General features: G+C 54.4%; 9 protein-coding genes across 9 annotated transcripts; 5 read left to right on the top strand and 4 right to left on the bottom strand.

Moving 5' to 3' along the window:
- Positions 1–43: 43 nt before the first annotated feature.
- Positions 44–2,305, top strand: K452DRAFT_301442 (uncharacterized protein; the record flags this gene model as incomplete). Its single annotated transcript, XM_033542442.1, has 6 exons — positions 44–308; positions 367–422; positions 490–1,298; positions 1,349–1,446; positions 1,498–2,189; positions 2,249–2,305. 6 exons carry the CDS (start codon positions 44–46, stop codon positions 2,303–2,305), a joined length of 1,977 nt encoding a protein of 658 aa, XP_033393782.1.
- A 142-nt stretch (positions 2,306–2,447) lies between these two features.
- K452DRAFT_234861 (uncharacterized protein) lies at positions 2,448–3,816 on the bottom strand (the record flags this gene model as incomplete). The annotated part of the gene is made up of 2 exons (XM_033537388.1): positions 2,448–3,596; positions 3,649–3,816. The coding sequence occupies 2 exons, from the start codon at positions 3,814–3,816 to the stop codon at positions 2,448–2,450; spliced, it is 1,317 nt and encodes a 438-aa protein (XP_033393781.1).
- A 232-nt stretch (positions 3,817–4,048) lies between these two features.
- On the bottom strand, positions 4,049–4,759 carry K452DRAFT_361541 (uncharacterized protein; the record flags this gene model as incomplete). The annotated part of the gene is made up of 2 exons (XM_033546431.1): positions 4,049–4,634; positions 4,689–4,759. 2 exons carry the CDS (start codon positions 4,757–4,759, stop codon positions 4,049–4,051), a joined length of 657 nt encoding a protein of 218 aa, XP_033393780.1.
- K452DRAFT_256893 (uncharacterized protein) lies at positions 4,734–9,228 on the bottom strand. The gene is made up of 4 exons (XM_033538416.1): positions 9,123–9,228; positions 7,281–9,051; positions 6,976–7,059; positions 4,734–6,926 (listed from the first exon to the last, which is right to left on the bottom strand). Exons 2-4 carry the CDS (start codon positions 8,956–8,958, stop codon positions 5,110–5,112), a joined length of 3,579 nt encoding a protein of 1,192 aa, XP_033393779.1. The 5' UTR covers positions 8,959–9,051; positions 9,123–9,228; the 3' UTR covers positions 4,734–5,109.
- A 216-nt stretch (positions 9,229–9,444) lies between these two features.
- On the top strand, positions 9,445–10,675 carry K452DRAFT_291105 (uncharacterized protein). The gene has a single exon (XM_033541118.1). The coding sequence runs from the start codon at positions 9,450–9,452 to the stop codon at positions 10,371–10,373; it is 924 nt and encodes a 307-aa protein (XP_033393778.1). The 5' UTR covers positions 9,445–9,449; the 3' UTR covers positions 10,374–10,675.
- A 270-nt stretch (positions 10,676–10,945) lies between these two features.
- Positions 10,946–12,475, top strand: K452DRAFT_291104 (uncharacterized protein). The gene has a single exon (XM_033541117.1). The coding sequence runs from the start codon at positions 11,016–11,018 to the stop codon at positions 12,417–12,419; it is 1,404 nt and encodes a 467-aa protein (XP_033393777.1). The 5' UTR covers positions 10,946–11,015; the 3' UTR covers positions 12,420–12,475.
- Positions 12,476–12,573: 98 nt separating this feature from the next.
- K452DRAFT_256882 (uncharacterized protein) lies at positions 12,574–13,736 on the top strand. The gene is made up of 4 exons (XM_033538415.1): positions 12,574–12,769; positions 12,829–12,879; positions 12,933–13,133; positions 13,189–13,736. The coding sequence occupies exons 1-4, from the start codon at positions 12,674–12,676 to the stop codon at positions 13,279–13,281; spliced, it is 441 nt and encodes a 146-aa protein (XP_033393776.1). The 5' UTR covers positions 12,574–12,673; the 3' UTR covers positions 13,282–13,736.
- Positions 13,737–14,539: 803 nt separating this feature from the next.
- Positions 14,540–17,664, bottom strand: K452DRAFT_353292 (uncharacterized protein; the record flags this gene model as incomplete). The annotated part of the gene is made up of 12 exons (XM_033545820.1): positions 14,540–15,135; positions 15,195–15,380; positions 15,420–15,509; positions 15,531–15,648; positions 15,685–15,776; positions 15,804–15,870; positions 15,904–15,948; positions 15,973–16,032; positions 16,057–16,109; positions 16,149–16,533; positions 16,702–16,705; positions 16,895–17,664. 12 exons carry the CDS (start codon positions 17,662–17,664, stop codon positions 14,900–14,902), a joined length of 2,106 nt encoding a protein of 701 aa, XP_033393775.1. The 3' UTR covers positions 14,540–14,899.
- Positions 17,665–18,606: 942 nt separating this feature from the next.
- On the top strand, positions 18,607–21,940 carry K452DRAFT_234742 (glycosyltransferase family 2 protein; the record flags this gene model as incomplete). Its single annotated transcript, XM_033537384.1, has 3 exons — positions 18,607–20,608; positions 20,661–20,848; positions 20,903–21,940. 3 exons carry the CDS (start codon positions 18,607–18,609, stop codon positions 21,938–21,940), a joined length of 3,228 nt encoding a protein of 1,075 aa, XP_033393774.1.
- Positions 21,941–22,015: the final 75 nt, after the last annotated feature.

Below are 22,015 nucleotides of genomic sequence, written 5' to 3'. Positions count from 1 at the left end.
ATCCTTCCAACACCCTATTGCCGCTTCCCCCTTAACCTCCAAAATGCCTTCGACCACGCCTCCTATCGGGGAATCCACCACCTACTCCAGCGGACCCCATGATTCACCACCGAGCGTGCGACTTCTACACTACAACGATGTCTACCACATAGAAGCTGCGTCCGCGGAACCTGTCGGCGGACTTGCGCGTTTCCAAACACTCTGCAACTTCTATCGCAGCGATGAGAGGTTCAAGAGCCAACCGGACCTTATCACGCTCTTCTCCGGAGATGCTTTCAACCCTAGCTTGGAGAGCAGTGTGACCAAGGGTTCGTGATATGACCATGGACGGGCAACCCTTCTAGAGCTCTGCCTGACATGTAGCAGGTAGTCACATGGTCCCGGCCCTTAACGGAATAGGTACCGATGTTGCATGTGTCGGTGTATGTATACTTCTTTGTCTGGCTCTTACCCCCTTCTATATTACAGCGCTGACAGCTGAGCCTGCAGAACCATGACCTCGATTTTGGTATTCTCCAATACCGCTATCTGACTGGCCAATGCAACTTCCCCTGGCTGCTAGCTAACGTCCTCGACCTGGACCTCGGCGAAAATGAATCACTTGGGAATGCCCAGAAGACTGTGATCCTCACCACTTCCAACGGCATCAAAATTGGCGTCATTGGGTTAGCGGAAAGAGAATGGTTGGACACAATCAATTCGCTTCCACCGAACCTGGTATACAAGTCCGCGTCAGCCACTGCAAAGGAACTGATTCCGGGCTTGAAGGAGCAGGGATGTGAGTTAATTGTGGCTCTGACGCACCAGCGTGAACCCAACGACAACAAGCTGGCTGAATGCACGGATGGTCTGATTGACATAATCCTTGGTGGCCATGACCATTACTATGGACACAGCCTAATCAACGGCACGCATATCCTCCGATCCGGCACGGACTTCAAGAATCTCAGCTACATTGAAGCCTGGAAAAGGGATGATGGAAGCGGCAAGTGGGATCTCAACATCACCCGCCGCGATGTCATATCAGAGATACCGGAAGACCCCCCCACTGTAAAACTCGTGGATAGCCTGACTACGAAGCTTAAGGCCAAGCTGGAAAAACCGATAGGGTATACGGCCGCCCCTCTCGACGCGCGATTCACTACTGTGCGGCTCAGAGAATCAAACCTGGGCAACTTTGTCTGTGACTTGATGCGATTCCATTACCAGGGTGATTGTTGTATCATGGCATCCGGGACCATCAGAGGAGACCAAATTTACCCCCCCGGCGTGTTGAGGCTGAAAGATGTCATGAATTGGTAAGCCATTTTCTGTAATTGCTTTTGATGCTTAGCTGACTGATCGTTAGCTTTCCGTTTGAGGATCCAATCGTGGTGATCAAAGTCAAAGGTCGTGCAATCATAGGAGCACTGGAGAACTCCGTCTCTAAATACCCAGCCCTTGAAGGTGACTATCTTTGTATCCGTCCTTGTAAGGGCAAAGTGTTAACAATTACAGGGCGCTTCCCTCAAGTCTCGAACATTGAATTCGAGTTTGACCCGCAGCGGCCTGAAGGCGAACGTGTCACCTACGCCAAAATAGGTGGTCAGCCCTTTGATGATGAGAAAGAATATGTGCTCGTCACTAGAGGCTATATGGCACGTGGAAAAGACGGCTATGATAGCCTTCTAGTTGAGGCAGAGGGCGGAACAGCGAAAGAGATCGTATCGGAGGAGAACGGAATTCTTATCTCCATGATGCTCCGCCAGTATTTCATGTCCCTCAAGGTCCTCGGACGCTGGAAGCAGTGGGGGCCGAGTCTGGGACGTCACTGGGGTGAGGTGCAGGAAGAACTAGAGGTCAAGCATCCACACATAGCTCCGAGAGCACCGGGAGCCAAAGTTGTTGAGGCATTCAGAAGGGCGGCTGCCGCAGACAACAACACTTTGTCGCCTCCGTCTCATGCCAGCGGCAGGACCACACCTCACGGCTCGCGACCTGAAGGGGCAGAGACGCCTTTGAATGAGTCTGAATCTGAAGACGATGAGGCAGACCTGAAGCCTACCAACATGGCCGTTCGTCAGCGCGAGAGGGAGCTGGTCATCATGAGGAAAGTCATGAGGAAGTGGTGGCGCTTGACTGGCTTGCAAGGTCACCCGAAGCTGTGTGATGAGCTTGGAGAGGGAGAATTTATGATAAACTGGACTAAGGTGAGTCTGATGGATGCTTCGTGCTCGCATAATTCACAAGCGGCTGACAAGATGCTCAGGCTATTGCTCCCAGACTGGAAGGAAGAATCAAGATGGTGACTGCAGTTGCCGAATGATTGCACACATGAATACAATGCTCGTTTGGCTGGTAATGGGGCCTCAGTTAACGATGTGATTAAGTATACGGTTCAATGAACACAAGCCGATTAATCTTGCTGCCCTGGGTTACCCATAGGCTCCAATAACATAGAGTTAGCTTTACAAGTCTGCATGTGCCACCCTTTGTACCACAATGCCCGTCGTTGCGCCTCCTCCATTGCATATCGCTGCACAGCCATATTGACCCACTCCCAACTGGTGCAGCAAAGTCACCAGGATTCTGCTTCCCGAACTGCCCAATGCATGACCCAGAGCAATGGCACCGCCTCTCGGGTTTACTATCTCAGTACCAAGTCCCAAGATTTTTGCATTTGCCTTGATCACGGCAGCGAATGCCTCGTTAAATTCCCATACCGCAATATCAGACTTGGAGAGACCGGCACGCTCAAGAACTATAGGAACGACCTTGGCAGGAGCAACTGGGAAATCGATCGGGTCGACAGCGGCATCAGCAAAGGAGACAATGCGGGCGAGAACGCGAGAGTCCTTGCCATGAGTCTGTGCAATGGCCCGGCTTCCAAGCACCAGCGCGCTCGCACCATCGTTGAAAGAGGAGCTGTTTGCTGCGGTAATAGTACCAGTGCCATCACGTACGAAAGCCGGCTTCAGCGTTTTAACCTTGTCAAGCTTCAGGCGGTTGTATCCCTCATCTTCTTCGACGATAACGTCCCCCTTCTTGCCCTTGACCGTGACTGGCGCAATTTCATCCTTGAACTGGCCAGCTGCCCAAGCCTCTTGAGCACGTTTATACGACAAAATCGCAAACTCATCCTGCTCCTCTCGCGAGATCTCGTATTTTTTGGCCGTGTTCTCTGCACAGTTGCCCATGTGAATCTGGTTGTAAACATCCCATAGTCCATCCGAAACCAGACCATCCAACAGCTTCTGCTCGCCGAATGGGGGCTGTTGGCTAGCGCGGGGTAGATAATACGGCACCCGGCTCATGTTCTCCATACCGCCGGCGACGATGGTCTCGGCATCGCCAAGCTGAATGTCTTGGGCGCCGATAGTGACAGCCTTCAGGCCCGAGGCACAGACCTTGTTTATCGTGGTAGATTCGCAAGTGGGGGGCAAGTTGGCGAAGATGCTGGCTTGTCGGGCCGGTGCTTGGCCGGCACCGCCCTGGAGCACCTGTCCCATATAGACTGATTTTATCTCGTCGTGTGGAACGTCTGCTTTCTGGAGGGCGCTTTGGATAGCCACTGCTCCCAGGCGCGGGGCGGGCACAGTGGTGAACGCGCCATTGAACTAAAGGCGTCAGACATGGTAGCAAAAATGGAGGGTAAATGGATAGACTTACTGCACCAACTGGCGTCCTTGACGCACTCAGGATGAAAGCATCCCGAACCTCTCGTTTCGACGGTTGGCTGCTGCTAAACAGGCGCCGGGTCGCAGATAGGTGGGGTCGTGAGTGGGCGAGGAGGCGGAGCGGGGTGTGATGAGCGAGACGGATGGTTGAGGACGACATGTTTGGATAGAGGGTTGAAAGGGTTCAGGGAGAGACAAGGCACGAAGGGAGATGAATGGCGGTGGATGGGGGTGTGATTGTTCACATGTCGGCTACCGGGGCAATGACGCGGGGAAAGCTCCAGCTGGGGCCACGGAATTTGCGGAGCAACAGAACCTATGCCTCGGCCCGTTTCATCACCTCCGTGAAAGCGAAAAGACTTCTTGTATATTTCGCTTCTATGGATCTACCCTTAGCCCATGAGCAGATCTGCCACCCCAAAAGCAACGAAAAATCCAAAACCAAGACTTCCGCCAGGCCGCGTTGCTGCCCCGGTCGTCATCTCGACCGACGGCCCAGAAGGCGTTGGGGTTGGGGTTGTCGGCAGGTCAACTATTTCCGTGTTGGTTAGGATATTCGTGCTCGTCCTCGTGAGAGTGCTAGTGCTGGTCTTATCCGAAGGTGCCTTTGTTGTTGTGCTGCTGCTGCTATGATTGCTTGAAACATGGACGGCCGGAATAGTAGGTGCAGACAGTATTTGCGTCGAGACACTACCATTTGAGGGCGTGTTACAGTTGGCGATGGCGAAAGCGGCAGCATTGCCGGGATATCCAACGTTGTTGAAGGAACATACAGCATCACCAGCGGTTGGAGATGTCTGGTAGCATAGGGCAGATGTCTTGACGCCTACGGGCGTTATGCCAGCCAAGTTGTCGTTACAGTTTCCTGGTATGCCGACACCACCGGAGCATCTTATAATGATGTTGCTGCTGAGGGAGTCGCCAGAGCAATAGGCTCCTGAGGCGGTTGCGCACGTGAAGATGCCGGACTCTCCATTGCTGTCCTGCTGTCAGCCTATAGTACCTTGGATTGGAACGGGCCGGATAACATACTAGGTCACCTGGCCATGAACGGCACCGAGAAGGCCCAAAAGAAGCACTGAGATTGGAGTTTTGGCTGGCATGCTGGTTTGAGTACAACAGTGGCAAGTACCTATGCTCTCGAAACACACATCGAGGCAGCAGTACTTATGGGAGACATGGTCGCGTCTTCGCGTCGCGCTCTCCTTCGTTCTTCGTCGCGTCTTCGCTCTTTGCCTCCCCATTCCATTACATTGCCTCAAAGAGCAAGATGCGCTTCGGTTGCACAGGAGAGGAGAAATCCCTCAGCATTTCTCCCTGCCTCCAGAAAGCGCATTCTTGTGTGACTGCGACACAGGCTTACAATTGCAACGCTCAACTCAGCGCTCCCTGACAAGCACGTATCTACAGAGCTCCTTCGCTACCACCAGCGCCAAACAACATTCGTGCAGCACTATTCAGCGTCCCACCCGACCCAAGACCTTCCCGTCACCCTCCAAACCCTGACTTCTCCACTCCTCAAATCACTCATCCTGAAGCTTTCTACCTTGACCTTCTTACTCTCACGACCTTGCTCAAAGGCCCTGATCTTCTTCTTGGTACCGTCCCATTCAACCACGACACCGACGTGGTCTGGCTTACCCACTTCCATGCTGTATTTAGCATGCACAGGTCCATGCTTACCCTGGAACTTGGCGTTGCGCAGTGAGATGATATCACCCGGACGGATCTCATCATGCTGCTGAACCGACGCATTGGCAAGATTGGCGTAAACAAGAGCACCGTATGCTCGAGTACCGATCGGAAGCAAGGCTTGAGGCAAAGGCGCCACAAGCTCATGTACCAAAGCTTGGGGCGAGCCGTCGCCGACGGTAGTGTTTTGCTTCGCGTTCACGTCATTGCTTATGCGGCGACCAAATTGCTCATAGGCATCTTCAAGCTGGTCCTGCCTAAGCTTCGGCGGCGGCGGCTCGTGTCTTTGTTCAAGTGAGACGTCCTCCGGGTTCCTCGCGTCAAAACGGACCGTGACAATGGTCTGTGAATAATCCTGGAACAGAACGTACACGTCCTTTTGGATGGTCTTCTTGCCACCACGCTTCGAAGTACTAGATTCTTCGATCTCATACAGGACATCTTTGCGGTTTTGGAAGACAGGAGGCGGCGTGTTAGGTTGGCTCCACCATTGGCTACCCGCACCGAGATCAACATCGTTTGCGATATGGCCGTGATCAAGAGATGGTCGAGATTGATCCATTGAACGTCGAGAACCACCCAGCGTTCTCTCTACGTCCAAAGACCGACGAGAGTATTGTGCTGATGTACGAGAAGGCTGCGGTGGAGACTGAGGGGGTTGACGCTCCGGAAGCTCTTGATGGGGCGGAGGGGGAGCATGCTGAGAAAACCTTTTCGGAGGAGGACTCGAATAGAGCTCATCCTCCTCCTCTTCCTCTTCGGCAGACTCTGGAGCTTGTGCAGGTGCTGGTGGTGGAACAGCCGGTGGTGGAGGGGCCGCACGAGGCGCTGCAGAAATAGAAGAGTGGCGATATGGATCATACTCATTCTCATTCTCCACAGGAGACATGGGCTCCCTCCCAGGTGGAGGAGGCGGAGGAGCAGCTCTTGGGGCGTCCAAAGATTGCCTGGCGCTTGGAGGCTGTTGTGGTGGAGGTGGCGGTACAGGACGTGGGACCGTACCGGGAAGCATAGGATGCGGTAGCGCTGACGATGGCACGATTGGAGACCGGACGGGAGTATCTCCTGCAAGTGTACTATCATCGTAGCTTTGATCCCTCACATGTGCTTTCAGGGCATCCTTGTGTGGAGCGCCAGAAGCAATGTCAGTATCATAGTCTCCTTCGTAATCAGTCTCGCCTTCTTCATCTTCTTGTGGTACCAAGTGAGGCGAAAGAACGTCCTTGGTTGGCTGTCTAGATGGGGGAGCCCCAGTCGGTGGCGGGGGCGGCGGAGGTCTGGCTTGTGCAGGCGCTGCAGGCGCCATAATCGGGCTGCCAATAGGAATTGGTGGAATAGCGCGACTAGATCGCTTGTCCGACGAGGTCGAAGGTCTCGACTGGGGTGACATAGGACCACTGCCAGAAAAGTTGCGTTGATGAGAAGGAGGTGATTGAGGGACTGGGGGCACTCCGGGGGGTAGAGGTGGAGCGCCACGCAGTGGCAGTTGTTTCTGATCACCAGCCATTTCATCGTCAGATTCCGAACCTGCACTCGGAGACTGAGGAGCAACCGGTGGAGGTGGCGGGGCAGGGCGTGCTGTGAACGTTTAGCAAGAACTTTCTATCAAGGGCGCTGTTTGACGTACACTCTGGTGGTGGAACTGGGCGATCACCAGGAATTGGCGGAGGCACCGGCCGCTCTGTCGCAGGCGGAGGCGGGACAGGTCGTTCTGTGGAATTTATTAGCATACTGTCGTGGGGTTATAGCGGACTTAAGTAGTTGATTGCCCCCCTAACGTACTCAGAACCTCAAGGATCAGAATGCACTCCGACTCTCCGTCCATATTGATAGACGACCAAGAGATAGTGGAGCTGGTAGATTCTGATCTCCTCGAAGCCTTTGTAGTTTTGTGGGTGGCACCTACAGCCCGACGGCGTATTTGGAAATTACCTTGAGGTGGAGGCGCTGCTCTCTCATCGAGCGAGGCCCTAGGGTGCTCTTCTGGTTTGACATCTTCAATATCTGGAACTTCCTCCGCACCCCTTTCTCCAGTCACAGGGTCCTGTGGTTCCTCTTCTTTCTCCACAGCTAGCTCGGTGTCTTCGGAATCAGGGCTCCTGACGGGATGAGGCATACCAGGAATAGGAATCATAGGCACACGCTGAGTCGGTGGTGGTGGGGATTGCTCCGGTTCACGCTTACTTTCCGCCGCTGTCGCCTCCGAGCTAGGAGCAGGCTTCTTCGGCTTCATGGGCATACCCGGAATCGGCATACCTCCAGGGGGGCCAAACATGCCAGCCATGCCCATGCCACCGCTCATCTTAGCTATGCGCTCCCTGAGCTCCATGCGTCGCCTCGTCTCTTCATCTAAGCCGTCGTCTTCTTCTTCGGTGCTTTCTCCTTCTTGCTCAGCTTCGGGTTCATGCGATGGCGCTGCATGGGCCCTTTCCCCCTCCTCTTCGACAGTGGTGGAAGATTCCTCAGCATCCTCGGTAGTTTCGCCAGCCGCGGACATGTCTGCATCGTTGCCGTCGCTGAACATTTCTCTTTCATGCTGTCCCGCGTCAGGAGACAAGGGGCCGCGCGAGTGCCTTTTCTTTGGCAAAGCTTGCGCTTCCTCCTGTCCAGCTTCATGCCCGCGCTCGCCACCCTCCGCTACGCCTTCCTCCGCTACCGGTCGCCTCTCGCTGTCGTGGGACTCAATACGCTTCTTCGGAGGTCGCTTAGGCTTCTCCTTTTGCGAAGCTTCAGCCTGTCTAGCAGCTTGCTCCATCTGCTGCTTTTGCAACAGCGCAATTCTCTCCTTGAGACTCGTAGGCTTGGGCTGGTCCTCTTCCTCAGTTGCAGCCGATCCGCTGGCAGGCGCAGTTTGCTCAGTGCTCTCTTGTTGCTGCGCTGAGCGTTCCGCGACCTCTGGATCTTCGTCGCGCCTGTATATTTTCTGGGGCGCCGGTTCGCGGGGCGGAGGGACATAGGCGTCCCGGCTCGGGGGAGGCGCAACAAAAGGCTTCTTAATAAAGCCAGCAGGGGGCGCTTTGGGCTTGATAGGAGCAATTGGTGCCGCTGCTGGCTTGTTAAATGCGGCTATGCGTTCTTTGAAGGACATGGGTTTTTCTGCAACTGGCGGAGGCGGACTCTTTTGTCCAGCGGAAGCAGGTGCAGGCTTAGCGGCTTGAGGCTGCGAAGGCTGCTCCTGAGGCTTCGGAATAGGAGCGGGCGGCGGTGAGCTTGGCAATTGAGGCGCCCTTGGAGCAGCTTGTGGGGACTCTGGAACAGCAGGAGCTCCTGTGGGAGGAGCTTCATCATGGGAGACAGGCTCGCTAGGCTCCTCTGCTTGCTCTTCGACTGCTGGCACGTGCTCAACGGGAGGAGGCGCTTCTGGAGGCGGCGGAGGTCTGGAGGCCCTGTTTGGGCGTGGAGGGGGCTCGGGTTCGTAGCGCTCGACGAAGTTCTTGGGAAACAAACCCTCATTCTTGCCGCCATTGGGCAGGATGTACTCGCCAACGTACCAATCGGCATCCTCCTCGGCGGTGACGGTGATCAAGGCTCCCTCGGGGAAGTTCAAGTCATCTTCATGGGGCGAGCTGTACTCGTACAGCGCCCTGACCTTGAAGGGCGGAGGAGACATGGCCTGGTCGTCCTTGGGCCAGACAATGCGAAGACGCCACTATCGGGTTGCAAACGAGGTGCGGCAGCGTGCGATCGGGGGCAGGACGGATTGCTAGCGGGGCATTGCGTCAGCGGATAGGAGCTCTAGCGACGGCGAGCGGGAGCTGGGCGAGAGCTAGGCACCTGAAATTGCGAGAAATGCGGTGAGTGGGCAGGTGCAGTTTGCACTTGGACAACCCGAAGCTTCCGCTCTGGAGGGTCGGGAGTGGTCGTGGGGAGGTCGGGGGAGATGGAGGTGTTGTGCTGAAGGCAGTGCCCTGAGATGGCCGAGCCCGACGCCGCCACGCATTAGGTTTCAGGCGGACATCGCCAAAATTACCGTACGCCAGATGACGCGCCTGACAGGTCGCCTTCCCAACCCACGCTCCAACTCCCACGCGTAACTTTCTTAGTCACCCAGTCAGTTTGCTATCACGATCGACCGGCTGCCGCACTTTCATTCCGCGCGCCATGTCTCACCCAAGATTCAACCCCAGTGCCGTCTTGCCCAAGTCCATCCTCAAGAAGATCAATGGGCCTGCTGCCGACACCGCTCCCGCTCACGCTCCTGCTCACGCTCCTGCTCGCGCTCCTGCTCGCGCTCCTCCTCGTTCCGCCACCGCCCTCGCTCCAGATCCCCGCGAGCAGCGGAACCGCGAAATAGCCCTCTACCATGCCAACCTCATCCAGCAACAGAAGGACACTGAAGCACGGATCCTCGATGCAATCATCCAGCTTCTTGACTTTCCGTCATCCCCAGATGCCGACCCCGCGCGCCCATCCGACGCTGACGCCTCGCAGTTCCTCTCTCTCATCACAGACTTTCAGCCATCGGACTATGATTCGCTGATCGAAGAACGGAAGTGCGCAGACCTGTGTGCTTACGCCCTGTGTCCAAAGCCGCCATACGTCAACCCCAAAGGTGGCAAAAAGAAGTTCATCATTGGAAAGGGCAACAACTTGACGATCCTACCTCGAGAAAAGGTCGAGCTATGGTGTTCCGAGGACTGCGCTCGACGGGCCCTGTACGTCAAAGTCCAACTTAACGAAGAGCCGGCTTGGCTCAGAAGAGGAGGCGTGATCGATCCACTCGAGCTTTTGGCAGAAAAGCCCACCTCTACACCCGAAGCCGAAAGCACTCGCCATGTCGAAAACTTGCACAAAGCCATGGCAAATCTGGCACTGGAAAGAGGCGAAGGGAAAATCTCCTCGAAATCCGTTGGGCTAGTGAAAGACACCATCATTGAAAAAGAGGATGTGGCGCCTGCTCCAGCACCATCGGCAGGAGACCTCGCCAAGTCACTTGCGCATATGGACATAGAAGGCTATGAACCACATACAGACACGGCAGGTAATTTGGTGGAGAGGGATGCTGACGGAGATTGGGTCTTGTGAGGGAGCCCGATCTACCCAGAATGACACTGTCCCCCGATATTCGATATTATCTGGTATCTTGACTAGAAATCATTACGAATGATTTTTAGTGTAGTGTGCTTGAGAAGCGACTATCATTTCTGCATCAATTCTATGTCAAGTGCATTACATATGGTAGGGCCTTCCCCTTACTCCAGTGTACCATATATTGTATGGCGTTCAGTAAGCAGGTTGCCTAGGGAACATGAGATGTGGACTGCTACTTGTCGAAGGTGGAAATGCGTACAGGGAGGGGGGCAGACGGAAGCCAAATAACTACCTAGGGTATCATATACTACCTAGGGTATCAAATATATCGTGGTTGACGTTGAGCTTCAAGGTTCTTTTGATAAGTAGTTACAAGACGCATTAATTCTAAGTGAGCCTATTATCTTGAACACTTGGCCAGGGCTAATTTGCGCCCCAATATTCCTGCTTCCATGTTCTTGTATTTGTCCAATTCATGTCATTTATAAGGGCATGATATCCGGTCGTGGTTGGCCTTGGCGGCCACGCTTGGGCCAGCAAAATGTCTCCCACGTCTCTAACCCATCAGCAACGCAACCACGACGCTCCCATTGGGTCTCAGCAAACGGAGAGCCGGGCCTGCCACTCGAGCTCATCATGTCGCGAAAGCTCAGTTCCCCCACGGCCCAACTCCTGCGCGCCTCTCGCCTCTTCTCGCTCCCGCCGCCTCTTCCTCGTCCTGATAACTATGGCACCTCATCGGAGATGAGCAGCGACTCGGAAACGGCAACGCAGGCCTACCCGACTCATCAAGCCATTGCTACTCCGACTTCAAGCTTGTGCAGGGGTGATTGGGGGTTGAAAAGGCCACTGCCGCTTCGGGAGACAACAAGGTCGAGTACACCAACAATGAGGGTACACGAGGTGGACACTATCAACCTTTTCACGGATTTCGAGAGCGCTGGCGATCATGTCCAAACGCTGCAGAAATGGCAAGAAATGAACATCCCACTCTCCATCAAAGTTGAACGCGTCAATGTGTCCGACACCTCAGGGCCGGAAATCAGCGTCTTCGAGGAGAAGGCAGACAACACCGAATTGTCCTCGGAGCAGCAAAAGCAGGGCTTCAGCAAATGGAAATACCAGGGACCTTGGATCTCAGGCATGAACCAGGGTGAATTCCAATCGTTCCTCGAAACTGGCGTGCGGGAGAGGAAACAAGAATTCCGCGATTATCTGAGAAAGCATATCACCCAAGAGGCTTTTGCCAAAGCATCTGAATCAGCAAGAGATACCGGATCTGCTCTTCCTAAAGTGGAGAGCTTCTCAATCTCAGAAGCAGAGTTCGAAGACAAGCTAAAGCAACTCCGCGAGGACACTACACTGAGCTCGGAATTAACCCGCCTTATCCGCGACTTCTTCGACCTCCCTGGTGTCTATGGCGGTCCCGCCAAAGACGTGCATGCCGAATTCGTCAGCGTGGCTGAAGTTTCTAGCACTGACTCCGGTCCGCCAGCAACCCACCCTTCTGCCGGTTTATCCTACTTGCGTAGCTCGGCCTTCCTTCACAATCACCCAGTTCTAGGCCCTCGGGCCGAGCGGCAACCTGTGGAAGCACGCGTCCTGGGTGCTAAGTCGACAATCGACAACCGATCGCGGGCCAGGCTCGGCTTGGGCGGTGTGGTCACCGAGTTCAACCATGCGAATTCCTCCAGACGTGGCGACATTTCCATGATGACGTTCGATGATGAGGGCGGGCCGAAGATGTGGATGTCGCCTTCGCGGGCACACATTGATGCGCAGGGTCGCATCAAGCTTAGCGTCAAGCAAGCCAATGAGGAAGATGTGCAGATCAAGAAGGGTTCTTTGACGAGAAGCGAGGCGGAGGCCAGGTCAAAGCCCATGCCTGATGTGCAGCCGTTTGGGCTGAACGAGACTCTTGATAGCGGCTCAGGGTACGGGCCGGATGCTAGCAAGAACAACGAAGAGCTCTTTAGAATGCTTCGCAATTCGGCTCCAGCTGAGGCCAAGGTCCAGGCGCCAAGGAGGGGTATATTCTAGGTAGATGAGTATGCAGTGTATTATATATGTCTTGCCGGAAAGCAAACATTGCCGAACTTCCATGATGAGCCGAACCTTCTTGCGCATCTAACGGCGCACGTGATCGACATTTCTTTCGCTTATACTAGTGTCTTGGCGCACTTTGACTTTTGGAGAGCCTACTTGCGCTTCATTTTGAGAGACCGACGACGACCACACCGCGACAACCGCACCGGACCTTATCCTCTTCGACACTTCCACCTCTCGCAGTCAAAATGGGTCGCGTTCGCACTAAGACCGTCAAGAAGTCCGCCAAGGTCGTCATTGAGCGTTACTACCCCAAGCTCACCCTCGACTTCGAGACCAACAAGGTTCGTACGCTTCAATTCCCTGGCGAAGGGCGACGGCAGAAGACTGACTTTAACCACAGAGGATTTGCGATGAGATCGCCATCATTGCCTCGAAGCGTCTCCGCAACAAGGTTAGCACGCCTGGCTTCGGGCATCGGCCGTCGTCTCTAATCTAGTCGCACAGATTGCCGGTTACACCACCCACTTGATGAAGCGTATCCAGCGTGGTCCCGTTCGCGGTATTTCCTTCAAGCTTCAGGAGGAGGAGCGTGAGCGCAAGGATCAGTACGTTCCTGAGATCTCCGCTCTCGACTTCACCCAGAACTCCGAGAGCGGCCAGCTCGACGTTGACCAGGAGACCAAGGACCTCCTCAAGTCCATGGGCGTAAGTTGCAATCCGCCAGTTTTGTATGATGTTTAAGCATGCTAATGTAACATAGTTCGACTCCATCCCCGTCAACGTCGTCGCCGTCGCCCAGCAGCAGGTTGCTGAGCGCCCTCGCCGCTTCGGTGACCGTCGCCCCGGCCAATAAGCATGTGCGAGAGCGCATGTCGGTGTGGGAAATAAAAGTATATTCAGGATCGGATACCACTACGGGAAGAGGGATTTATGATAGGCCAATGACAGGTTTCCCCCACAACCAGGTGTCGCGGAGTCTGACGGGATTTACCCCTAAGATGAAGCTTGATCGCCAGATCCTTCGGGATCCCTACCCCCATGCACTGTGAAAACTTGTATACTGACTTTAGACATCTCGGTGGAGTTCCCTGACGAGACGGCTGTGGTTGTGTGTGGATGTTGGGTGATGTGTGTGAAGAATTCCAGAAGGCAGTCATGAAAAGGTAAGTTGTGACAGATGACTTTTTACACGGCCATCGCGGTGATCTCGCATGCGCCGCTGATCCAATATTATGTCGATGTGTCCTTGTCGGGGATAATTGTAGTTACGAGCTAGAAACTTTAAATTGAACGTCTTGAGTTTGAGAGCGAATCTGATATTGCGTGTCCAGTTGATGCTCTGTGAGAAACTACGACGTTTCGTAGTTCTTTTTTTCTAGATGATAATCTGCCTCTTCACATTAATAGGGTACGAAGAGTGTCTGAGCCATGTTCAAGACGCCATCTCAGGCCTCCCTACGCCAAGATGCTCACAGATTCCTTAAAACACGTAGCCAGCCTACCCATACGGGGCAACCTCTTTTCCTAAACAAGTAGTTCTAGGAGCAACATTGAACGTAGGGCCAAGACCTTGGCTGCCAGGTGCATCGGGGAACTCTGTGAGACTAACAATGCGGCTATGGTAGCCTTGCAGATAGCAATACTCTTCAAGGTATTTTATTTGGCTGGCGACGCAGTACACGGTGGTACAGTAATCTACTCTACCTAGATATCCTACCGCCGCAGTCTTATGATGCTCTATCTAACAGTGTCCCAAAAAACCAAGGTAAGCAAAATACACAAATCAACAAACGCCGATATACCGGAAAACCCTTGCATACGGCAGTACGACCATCAACCATTCTCACGACAGCAAAATCTTCCGGCCTTGGCGGTACGGCTTGGCTGACGAGCACACGTTCGCGCGGCACTCGACATCGACAGCGCGGCAGCTTGGCAGACGACGTGCCAGGCCCGGCGGCGGCCGCAGAAGCAGCGCACAACGCCGTGCCACCGAGCTGTGGCCGCCACTGGCTGGGCAGAGTCGAAGCCAAGCTCTTGTCCCTACGTTCGAAGTTGCGAGCGCGCCACCCTGTGCAGCTAGCGGGCTGCCCGGTCGAGGCAAGCGGGCGACGTCGGCAGAGCCGCCGCGTTGGTTGATCCAGAGCCAAGAGCTTGTCACTACGTTCGATGTTGCGTGAAAATTGCGCGCGCTGCAGGCAAGGGATTGCCCGTTCCGGTAGGCCACGGCCTCCCTAAGCGTTGTTCTGGAATGCCTGGCGCTTGGCATACTTTGGGCTGTACTATGGACGTTTGTGCACAGTGAATGTGTACATAATTGTATTGCTGTAACTCGAGTGATGGAGACGCCAAGTTACCACCCACCACACCCATATTCCGACATAAGACGCCGTAACCTGCTCCGGTAAGCCATAAGGTATCGAACATCTCAAAACGCCGCCGCCAGCCCCGTACGTGCGAACAGTCCGTGTCTACTCCTCAATAACAATCTTTTTCGTCATACAATCCACGACCTTAGCGTAGAACTTGGCTGCACTGCTGCGTGGGAAGCAAATCTCCTCTGTAAGATAATCGGGCAGGATTTCGAGGAGTTCGCGGTCTCTGTTTTCGTCGAGCAATGGCACGTAGGCGAATTCGGCATCCTCGTAGCTTTGACTGGTGGGCTTGCTGGCATCGTCAACAGCAATGGAAAGATGGAAGTGGAGGGCTGTAAGCGATTAGTTACAATGATCAGGTTCGAAAATGTTGGTGGAAGGATCAACTTACTGCCGTTGCGACCTGTCTGGATACAATCGTACACATCCTCTTCCTCGCCACGCTTGACTCCTCTGACAATGAGGCCGGTCAGATCGCTATACAAATCCTCTTTCAACTGCCTGATCTGGGCTTCTTTAGCTGCCTCCGCACTTCCGACCATAACTGTCCTCTGTGCCTTCACGGCACTACCGGGGACTCTCGCGTCGGCGCTCTGAACTGCTGTGGATGTGGCACGAGTGGCAGCGAGCTTGGTGTTTAGTGATTTGATTTCAGTTTGCGATTCGGAGAGCTGATTCTGGAGAGACTTGTTCTCGGATGAGAGTTCTGAGTTGGAGGCTTCGAGACTCGAAATTTGTTTTTTGAGAGATTTGGACTCGTTCGCCAGAGAGCGCTGAGCCGCCAGCTCTTTCTTCAAGGAAGCAATGAGGTCGTTCTGGGCCCTAGCTCGCTCATCCGAGCTTTGCTTAAGTTTATCGAAGTTTTCCCCAGCATTCTGCACACCGACTTCTCGCAAATTGCGGTACTTCACGTCCATGTTCTCAAACTTCTTTGTCATGTCACCCAATTTACGGCGCAATGCCGGGTCGTTGCCTGTCCGCTCCGTATCCGACATGACACTGCCCCCGCGTCTGATTGGAGCCACGGGCTGACGTTGTTTAAACTTGGTACTTGCGAGGCGGGATTGCTTTGCGGGAGGTGAGGGCTCTGGCTCCTCAACGATTTCCTCAATCGATGGCTCGACCTCCATAGGGTCTACCTCTGGCTGGGTCTCGGGGATTATTTTGACGGGTTCGACGGATTCTTCCTTCTTAGGTTGCTTTCCTTTAGATTTGGGCGCAGCCCTCGCCTTCTTTGTAAGGATTTCAGGCACATCAGCAGTGACTACACTGTCATCAACTTCGGACTTGGACTTCGCAGGTCGTCCTCTCTTCTTCGACGGCGCAGGCTGCTCGACAACAGAACCTTCAATGTGATCAAACTCATCAACTTCCTCGGTGTCGCTCTCGTTGCCCTCCTGCTGTCTCTCGGCCAGTGTCTTGCGCTTCGAGGCGGCTGCCTTTTTGGTCGTTTTCGTCTTTGCTGCGGTGACAGACGCACCGCTCGTCCTGCGCCCCGAGGTCCTAGTTTTGGCCGTGTTTGATTTGGTTGCAGCTGCGCCACTAGCCTTGGCTGGCTTTCCTGTAGACCTTTTCTTCGACGGTGCGGTGTTTTCGATGGCGGGGTCCGAGGTGAGCATGTTCGCAGCATGGTCTTGGGCGAATTCGTCCTCGGAGGCCGATTCGTCTATCATGTTGGAGAGAGTGGGCGCAGGTGCGCGTTTCGGCATGATGGCGAGGGGTTGTGGTTGCTTGGAGGTGTGTGATTGCGAGCAAGCTTGCATCTGGTTTGCCGAAATGTAAACAGAGAGCGGAAACCGCGTCGCAAGTGACGGCGCGCTATGCCTTTTTCGGCTGCCCGCCTTCACGCAACAACAACATCATCGTCATCATCAAGATACTTTCACATCTTGGACTACTGCCCTATGTTTTCTACAAGTCCTGTTTTAATGCGCTCACAGTCAGGGGAGATTCACCGCCCAGCGAGATAGAGAAGGTTACAAGCTGTTCCTATGGAACGTACTACAAATTATTTTAACTGGTTATTCTTTTAGTCCGTACAAACGTTGTTATCTCATCAACGGTGACGGATGTTACTTGCCGCCTGCATACTTCTCATAGTGCGGCCCAAACTCCTTGTACCACCGGTCGATTATGTCCGCGCTCATGCCCGCTCCGATGGTCTCGTCTCCCCGCTCCAGTTTCTGAGCAACCTCTTCAATGAACTCGTCGACGCTAAGAGCATTGGGGTTGTTTTCTTTCTTGTTGTCATCCGGGTCCTCCCTCTCGCGATGCAAGTCTGTCGCAACCGTCGGAGGCGCGATCTCCACCACACGCACCTTAGTGTCGGCCAGCTGCGTGCGCAGGTTCATGGACCAGAAATGGAGCCATGCTTTTGTGCCGTTATAGACCGGGTTGATGATACTGAAAGGTATAAAAGCCAACACGCTCGAGACGTTGACGATCAGAGCGCCATTGGGCTTCGATTTGAAGTGGTCCAGCAGACCTAGGGCAAGGTGCATGGGTCCCCGAATGTTGATGTTGATCTCTTGGTCTGCCTTTTCGAGGAAGTCGGCGGGATCCTGCTTTTGTACCTGCAGAGGCCGTTGCACACCGGCATTGTTGACCAGGCAATCGAGTTCCGGGTGTTCGGTTGTGACTTTGTTGATAAAAGCCGGGATGGTGTCGATGGCGCCCGTGTCCAGAGTGTAGTAAGCGGTTGCGCCGATTTCCTTGGCCGTCTGCTGCAGGGTCGACTCGGTTCGGCCGGCAATGATGACCGTCTTTCCCTTTTTGAGAAGGTACTCTGCAAGGGCCTTGCCAATGCCGCCACCGCCGCCGGTGACGAGGGCGCAGGAGAAGTCGAGGGCTGCAGATGGCATAACTAGCTAGTGTGTGTATGTGGGCTGAAGATGGAAAAAGGGGGATTGCTCTTTACACAGAGACTTGGAAAAGCCAGACGTCATTGGACCCTGAAAGGCCCATTAGGAGTAGCTCCTCTAGTCGTAAGTGGGTGGTGTTCTGGCGGGTCGCGAGTCATAGTCGCCAGCGGGACCCGCAGTGCCCGTTGCACTGCCTGCGCGCCGGTCAGGCACCAGGCACCGGCCAACGAGGGGCCCAGTCTAGACGCTGCGCACGAAATCGAGGCGCAAAGTTGAGGAGTGGTTACCGACGTGCAGGGCGGCTCGTCAAGGAGCTATTTGTGGGTGCCAGCTGGCCAAAGCTGCGAGGATCTGAGCGACAGCAGAAACAAGCAGAGATGAAACGATTGGGCAACGCCGTCCGGTGCCTTGGACGACGGGGATCCCCCAGGCGGAGAGTGGGCGAGGCGCTGTCGTCATAGCAACACGCGCACCCACCGGCGAATCACTGCCTGCGCACGGCCTGGTCGCTGCCCCCGGGGCCTTACACTTCATCTACTAACTCGACCCCACCTGCGCCGCGCCATCTGCTGCTCTCTGTCTTTTCGCTCTTGCGCCTCGTCCGTCTCGCGCCTCCTTCTGCCTCTTGCTGTCTGCTTTGCGAGTTCCGGTCTGTCGTTTACTACGTAGCTGGCGACTCTCTTGTTTTGATACCCTCGCACCCTTCGCGTTTCCGCGCGATCCGATTCACATTCCGCGCGTTGCTGCGCGACCTCTGTCCTTATGGACAGGCATCCCAACCCTAACGGCGCGTTTCCGCGTTATTCTAATCCCCCAGGCTACGAGTACGACGAAGAAGATGCCAGTCCGACAAACTATGGCTATGGCTACGGCTCCTCCTCCTCCACCATGCGTCTGTTGACACACCACGAAGACCCGCCCTATCCAGAGGACCCAGCATACATGCCGTCAGTACAGCCACCTCCACCCGCATTCGCTACCTCAGCAACCAGTCCCTCCCGTCCCGCTGGCCAACGTCCCTTCCCGGGCACTGCGGCTGCGGGATTGGATGTACCCAACCATTCCGTTCCCACCAACCCCCCACCAACCTCGCAAGTCGAAGATGCCCTCTCGGACTTTCTACGCGAAGCCGAGCAGTCCCTTTCCAGCACCCAGCCAGCATCCCAGCCCAACGCTTTCAAGCGCGGAGTAGCGAAGATCAAGGCCACTGTCAAAGACAAAAACGGCGTCAATCGCAAACCTATCAGCACAGAAGACTCATTCAATACCAACGACAGACCCTCGCCGCTCCAACCCTCGTACCACCCGTCGACGGCCTCTTTGTCACGCGGCCCCTCCATGCGAGCTCCCTCGATTATAGATGACGCGCCTTCGATGCCCCCGCCGCAAAACGATTCGCCGTACGTCGCTTACTCGCCATCACGACCCGTTTCGCCCACCAGACCTTGGTCACCGTCCGCAAGATCAGCAGCGACCTACGCGCGCCCGCCAGCTTCAAACTCTGGTTACGAGCCATTGAACCTGAACGGAAGTCCCAGGCCGGGCACGCCTTCGACGCAGTATGGCGGAAGCCCAAAACGACCTCTTCCGCCAGCACCTCTTTTTGCTGGACGTCCCGTCTCTAGTGATTCAGCCAAAAATAGTGATGCTACTGCAATTAACATAGACGATGGCGATGTCTTTTCCGACGATGCCGGACGGCCCCCACTCGATACCATGCAATCTTACGGAACTTATTCGACAATGACTGACGATTTCTACAACGAGAAGCATATTGGCCCCGCACCGGCAGGCAAGCAGCAAAGGCGTGGTGCCCGCCAAACAAGAATGGAGAAGAGGGAAGTGCGTTTGGTCAACGGTGAACTGATCCTTGAGTGCAAGATTCCGACGACCCTGTACAGTTTCTTGCCACGGAAAGATGGAAGCGAATTCACGCATATGCGATACACGGCTGTTACGTGCGATCCGGATGACTTTGTGGACCGAGGCTACAAATTGCGGCAAAACTTTGGCCCTACCCAGCGCGAGACCGAGCTTTTTATTGCGATTACCATGTACAACGAAAACGAGATCGATTTCACGAGGACTATGCATGGAGTTATGCGCAACATCGCCCACTTCTGCTCTCGCGCCAAGAGTAGAACTTGGGGTAAGGATGGTTGGCAAAAAATCGTAGTTTGCATCATTGCCGATGGCCGTACGAAAGTACATCCAAGAGTGCTCGATGCGTTGGCAGCCATGGGATGCTACCAAGAAGGAATTGCGAAAAACTTGGTCAACAACAAGGAAGTCACGGCGCACGTTTACGAATACACGACGCAAGTATCGCTCGACTCGGACCTCCGATTCAAGGGAGCCGAAAAAGGCATCGTTCCGGTCCAGGTTGTTTTCTGCCTCAAGGAAAGGAACCTGAAAAAACTGAACTCTCACCGCTGGTTTTTCAACGCCTTTGGTCGCGCGCTGAACCCGAATATTTGCATCCTTCTCGACGTCGGCACGAAGCCAGGACCCAAAGCCTTGTATTACCTTTGGAAGGCTTTTGACACCGACTCAAGCGTTGCTGGCGCTGCTGGGGAGATTAAAGCCGGAAAGGGCAAAGGATGGCTCGGCTTGCTCAATCCGTTGGTCGCATCTCAAAACTTCGAGTACAAGATGTCAAATATCTTGGACAAGCCCCTGGAGTCTGTTTTTGGCTATATTACCGTGTTGCCAGGTGCTCTGAGTGCGTACCGCTATCATGCGCTGCAGAACGACGAGACTGGCCATGGTCCACTGAGCCAGTACTTCAAGGGTGAGACACTTCATGGCCAAGATGCGGACGTGTTTACCGCAAATATGTATTTGGCCGAGGATCGAATCCTTTGTTGGGAGCTGGTCGCAAAGCGAAATGAACGATGGGTTTTGAAGTACGTCAAGAGTGCTACGGGAGAAACTGATGTGCCGGGTAAGCCTTTTCAATGGATGGTCGTGCAGAAAATCAGTTGTTAACAAGAGAGCAGATGCTGTGCCGGAGTTCATCTCCCAGCGCCGTAGATGGCTGAACGGAGCGTTTTTCGCTGCCGTATACTCTCTTCTGCATTTCAAGCAGATCTGGCTTACGGACCACACTTTGTGGCGGAAGATTTTGCTCCACATCGAGTTTGTCTATCAGTTTGTCAGCTTGCTCTTCACGTACTTCTCTTTGGTAGGCGCTTCATCACTATCTATGTTGGAATTATCTATCTGACTTTGCTTGCAGGCCAATTTCTACCTCACGTTTTATTTCATCGCTGGATCTCTCGCTGATCCGAAACTCGATCCATTCGGTGGCCACGCCGGAAAGTACATCTTCGTCATCCTGCGATATGTTTGTGTGCTTCTTATTTGCATGCAGTTCATCTTGTCGATGGGCAATCGCCCGCAAGGCGCGAAGAAGATGTTTTTGATGAGTATGATTATTTATGGAATTATCATGGCTTACACGACTTTTGCGTCCATTTACATCGTGGTGGACCAGCTCAGAGCACCCGATACCAACATCGTTTTCGGCAACAACGTATTCACGAACATGATTGTGTCCACCGCCAGCACGATCGGCTTGTATTTCCTCATGTCTTTCCTATACCTGGATCCATGGCACATGATCACATCTTCGGCGCAGTACTTCGCACTGCTTCCGTCATACATCTGTACGTTGCAAGTCTATTCGTTCTGCAACACCCACGACATCAGCTGGGGAACCAAAGGCGACAACACGATCAACACCGACCTGGGCCAAGCCAAGGGTTCCGGCACGACCGTCGAGCTCGAAATGCCATCCGAACAACTGGATATTGATTCCGGCTACGACGAAGCCTTGCGCAACCTGCGCGACCGCGTTGAAGTGCCCTCACCCGGCATCAACGAATCACAGATGCAAGAGGATTACTACCGCGCGGTGCGTACATACATGGTCATATCGTGGATGGTAGCGAACGCGGTCCTAGCCATGGCAGTCAGCGAAGCATACCCAGTCGGCGAAGTGGGCAACAACTTCTACCTGAAGTTCATCCTGTGGTCGGTGGCAGCGCTGGCGCTCTTCCGTGCAATGGGCAGTTCGGCCTTTGGCATCATCAACATCATCCACAGCATTGCGGAAGGCCGGCTCAAGTGGCGCAGCAAGCTGAGCAACACCGGCCGCAAGCGCTTGCCGGGCAGCAGCCGCTTCAGCTGGATCAACATGCCCACGTGGGTTACGGACTCCGGCAGCTGGGTCAGCAGCAAGGCCAGCAGCGTGGGGAGCCGTCTGAGAAGATAGTCGAGTGAGAAGCGTACCCCTGGACGTGCATGCATTCATGTATGTATGCAAGGACAGGCAGCATAGGAGGGTTTG

Source organism: Aplosporella prunicola (assembly GCF_010093885.1).
Source record: "Aplosporella prunicola CBS 121167 unplaced genomic scaffold K452scaffold_25, whole genome shotgun sequence".
In the NCBI taxonomy this organism is placed as follows: Eukaryota; Fungi; Ascomycota; class Dothideomycetes; order Botryosphaeriales; family Aplosporellaceae; genus Aplosporella; species Aplosporella prunicola.
Note: the sequence above shows the minus strand (reverse complement) of the source record. Positions and strands in the feature narration are given on the sequence as shown.